Here is a 4,091-nt window from a genome sequence, read left to right on the forward strand (position 1 = left end):
GTACATCTATATAATCAAATCAAAAGACCCAAAAAATGAAAACCCGAAAGAAGCTAGGCAGACATCAGTGGGGCGAGATATAAATGATACAGTGGGTTCAAAAACAACTTTGGCTCAGTTTGGAAAGATTATAAATACAAATATATAGAAAATAATATAAAATACAAAGTTTTATATTCTATAAATTTGTATTTATACTCCTTCCAAACTGAGCCTTAATATTTTGTCCCAAATGAGTAAACCTGAAAGAAGTTTGTTAGACATTTATATTAAGAGAATTAATGGAATGTTTAACATTTCACTGAATGGGATGCTTCACTGCTCGTATTTCTCTCCATCAGAATTCAGAGATATGCACAATATATAGATGCTTCTTCCTAATTATTAGTAATTACCAGCAGATAACCATAACCATGGATTGACATTGATCAGCAATGAATTTAATGCAATCTGTTTGGATCTTCCAGCTGTTGGATATTTGATCGAACCCATTTGGCTGACAGCAAAAGGTTTCCGACAAGGACTAGCAATGAATGAAGAAAATAGGTATTATAACAATTTTGATCTGTACATTTTCCATGGATAGCAACCCATCAGAGAAAAGTGTCCCGAAATCAAACAATCCAGATTAATTGAGACGTACAGAAATCAGAGCAGTGAGAGATGGTTGGCCAGCGGACAGTGGGCGGGAGGGAGGGGACCAAGTCACCAAACCAAATCAATTAACAAACAATAGTTCAATACAAATATAGAATGGGGGGAGCCAGAGGCCCGGACCCATGCTCTTTCTGTGTGCCCCAACCCCAAAAGGTCTAAAATGCGCATGTCGTATCCAAGCGCAAATTAGAAGATTAATGGAGTAGGCAGTAGCTGGGGTCGGACAATTTGTCAAGGAGCGTTTCACTTTACTCCACCACACTCCTCACCCAAATAGTCCAAGCTACAGTAAACACAACATAAACATAAGAAGCACTATAAAAACATGGTTGTGGGTGGGTATTCCGTATCGCATTCCAAATCTAACCTCTTCACGTTACATATCAAAGATTGAATATTTTAAGTGCAATCAAATCGAGTTCGTCTTTTCATCTCTCCTAATATTTATGTTCAGTTAGTTTAAGATTATGAAAGCTGTGAATCATGGTTCCCATTAGTTCAAAGTGAGAGAAGAGCACATGCACCATGCATGTGTTCTTGTGGCTGTGGGTGTGGGTGTAGACTGTGGTCTGTGTAGAGTAGGGGTATATTAATTACTATTTTACTACTTCGTAGCAGCTTACGAACACGACCAAGTCCAAGTGGGCTACATTTATAGAGAGAGAGATCAGATCTCTCAAACCAGATCTAAAATTAAAATGGTTTCAAAGTTAAAATGAGGTGGGTTAAGTTGGGTTGGGCGGGATCGACTGGGAGACTGGAGAGGACGGACACAATAAGGAGAGACGCTTAGAACGAGGTCAAACCCAAAATAAAAAAGTTTCAAATAAAACCAAAACTAAAACCCCAGTGGCCGACAGCCCGTTCCACCCTCCACATGCAAACAAAACTCATCCCATGAATTTCCTTATTTTCTTCTTTCTTGTTCCATCCTTTCTCTCTCGCTGACTTGATTTAACGATTCGCGCGATTGTGATTTTAGACACCCACCTCCGTCTAGATTCTAGAATTCCATATCAGGTAATTTTATGAGATTGAATTTCTTCATGTAATACACAATAAGCAAATATGCAAGTCTGCAACTTATATTTTTATACTAAGTAATAATATATGTTCATGAACACATTACTTGAAAATTCTCTGAGACTAGTAGAGATAATTTATAAGCAACTAGTCTTTCATTGATGCAGCCATGGTTCATTTTCCGAGCAAAATGCCAGCCATCTCTGCTTTTCAATCTTCCTCCCCCACCTCGTCTTATCTCTCCCTCTCTCCAGGAGACGATGGGGACAATTGTCTATTTAATCTTCTCGTCTCATATGATACGTTTACTGGGCTTACACGCTGGAATTGCAGAGATGGAAAGCAATTTAACTTGCACTTAAACAACATAATTTCATGGAAAGAGAATGTACGATAGCATGGGTCTGATGAAATGGGTAGATTAAGATTGGATTAAGAACCGAAGAGGATGGATGGATAGTAATAAAATGGGGAGTAAAGAGTTCTAACTAGGGCTGCTAAGCACGTCCACGATAACTCGGCTGAAAGGACGCAAACCCATCTGCTGCTCCTGGGCTCTGCTCTTCTTAAGCAGAGGCTCCGGCGAAGACGAAACTGATGATGCCACCGCCCATGAATCGTTGGAACTGTCGCAGCTGAAAGACACATCAATGACGCCGTTTGGACTTCCCGGTACGGACAGATACTTGCGTTTTCGACTGTGGTTGAGACCTTGGCAGCCCGATGTCAATTCCCGGATGAGTTCATAGCAGTCATCCACCATGTCCTATTTGAGTACAACGAGAATTGATAATACATTGTTAATGGTTAATCATGGTGGGTGGATGCTGAAAGATGGAGTACAAACTAATCCATCCACAATGTCGTAAGATAAGAGACTACCAACCTTGCTGATTTTCAGGACTCCCATGAGCTGCTTTTGATATTCGATCGGATTACAGGGCTCAACTTCCTCGATAACATGCAGCATTGTAGCAGCAGCCAAAACAGAAGGAAGATAACGAACAAACCTCGAGTCTAAAAAGCAAACCCAAGGGTCATTCTCATTAAATAAAATGAATTGGACGAGAACAAGATAGGCCGTTCGTTTTAGACCGTATCATTGTCGTTGTAATGGAAGACAGAGATCGTTCAAATGCTTGCTTACCGGCAATGACGGAGAGGAGGAGTTGCTCGCAGCTCCTGAGAAACACCCAGTGAAGATGGTTCTTCAATCCCAGCCTTCTTATTATGTGATCGATGAACGAGAGTGGGGTCACGGGATTCATCTTCCACTGAAGGGTGGAGAGCACCAAGAGTTCCATTCTCTGAATAGTTTTCGCCTCGAACACATACTTGGTGTCCTCCACCTGAGCAAATAAAGAAAACATAGATCAGAAACCGAGACGACCAAGAACCCCATCCGACTTCCGGTTAAAAGGGGAAAAAAAATAAGGAAGACGAATGATGTTGCAAGACACGTACTTGCAGGTCTAAGAGAAGGGGAACTTGGGTCTCTTCCACCTTGGCAGCCAGAGAAAGACAAGCCACAGCGGCGAGTTGGGTCATCCATGGTTTGTCTCTCTGGAAATGGAAGCTATAGAAGAACCTATCGAGATAGTTAACTGCAAGAACACCGGTGAGAGCAGAGAAGGCGTAATGGGAATTGACCCTGAGAATCCAGTTCACGGCCTCCCGACGAGCCGACCCGACAGAAGGGTCGCCAATGTCGAGGTTTCTGATGAAGTGGTGATTCTGCTGTTCTTTGGTAAAAAGAGAGAGGAGCTCCTCGTCTTCCCAAAACAGGTCTTGTTCCAATAAGAATAGAGGGAAAAGAGATGGATTCGCTGTATTGTTTTCACTGTTTTCGCCCTTTTCTTCGTCTGCTGTAGCTCTTTCTTCTTCTTCCTCCCAACCGTTCTCTTCGCAATAGAGAGCATCGAGGAGGGATAGGGGGTTGGATTGTTGTTGGTGCTGTTGTTGTTGTTGTTGTTGTTGTTGTTGAGCCATCTTCTTCTGAGAAGAAGAGGTTTAGGCTTCTGTTCATTCTACAAAATAGAAGAAGAACCACTTAATTTCACACCCAAAGACATATCTAGAAAATCTCTCTTGCTCGTTCTCTCTCTCTCTCTCTAAACAGAGAGGGGGACTCAAATCAGTAAAACAAGGGAAGGGTTTTTATTTTGGTGGTTTTTCAATTTTCACGCCTGTCCTTTTTTTTTATATTGCAACAGTTTTTTTATTTTTATTTTATGTTTTTTGGTTTCGTTGGCGGGCAGGAAGTGTAACGGCACACAGACCAAGCAGGACCCATGAAAAGTTTGAAAACCACCCCGCTTGGCATTAAAAAAAAAAAAAATAGACGTTGCTACTACTAAGTTCTACCGTTCTACGTCTACGCTACTTAAAGGGGAGAGACTAGAGAGAGAGAG

At 41.5% G+C, this 4,091-nt stretch overlaps 1 protein-coding gene across 1 annotated transcript; it reads right to left on the minus strand.

Moving 5' to 3' along the window:
* Positions 1-1,724: 1,724 nt before the first annotated feature.
* LOC104607102 (cyclin-D3-2-like) lies at positions 1,725-3,847 on the minus strand. The gene is made up of 4 exons (XM_010272621.2): positions 3,145-3,847; positions 2,828-3,029; positions 2,567-2,697; positions 1,725-2,446 (listed from the first exon to the last, which is right to left on the minus strand). Exons 1-4 carry the CDS (start codon positions 3,667-3,669, stop codon positions 2,165-2,167), a joined length of 1,140 nt encoding a protein of 379 aa, XP_010270923.1. The 5' UTR covers positions 3,670-3,847; the 3' UTR covers positions 1,725-2,164.
* Between the last annotated feature and the right edge of the window lie 244 nt (positions 3,848-4,091).

This window comes from Nelumbo nucifera, chromosome 5, assembly GCF_055504915.1.
Source record: "Nelumbo nucifera cultivar China Antique chromosome 5, China Antique-T2T, whole genome shotgun sequence".
In the NCBI taxonomy this organism is placed as follows: domain Eukaryota; kingdom Viridiplantae; phylum Streptophyta; class Magnoliopsida; order Proteales; family Nelumbonaceae; genus Nelumbo; species Nelumbo nucifera.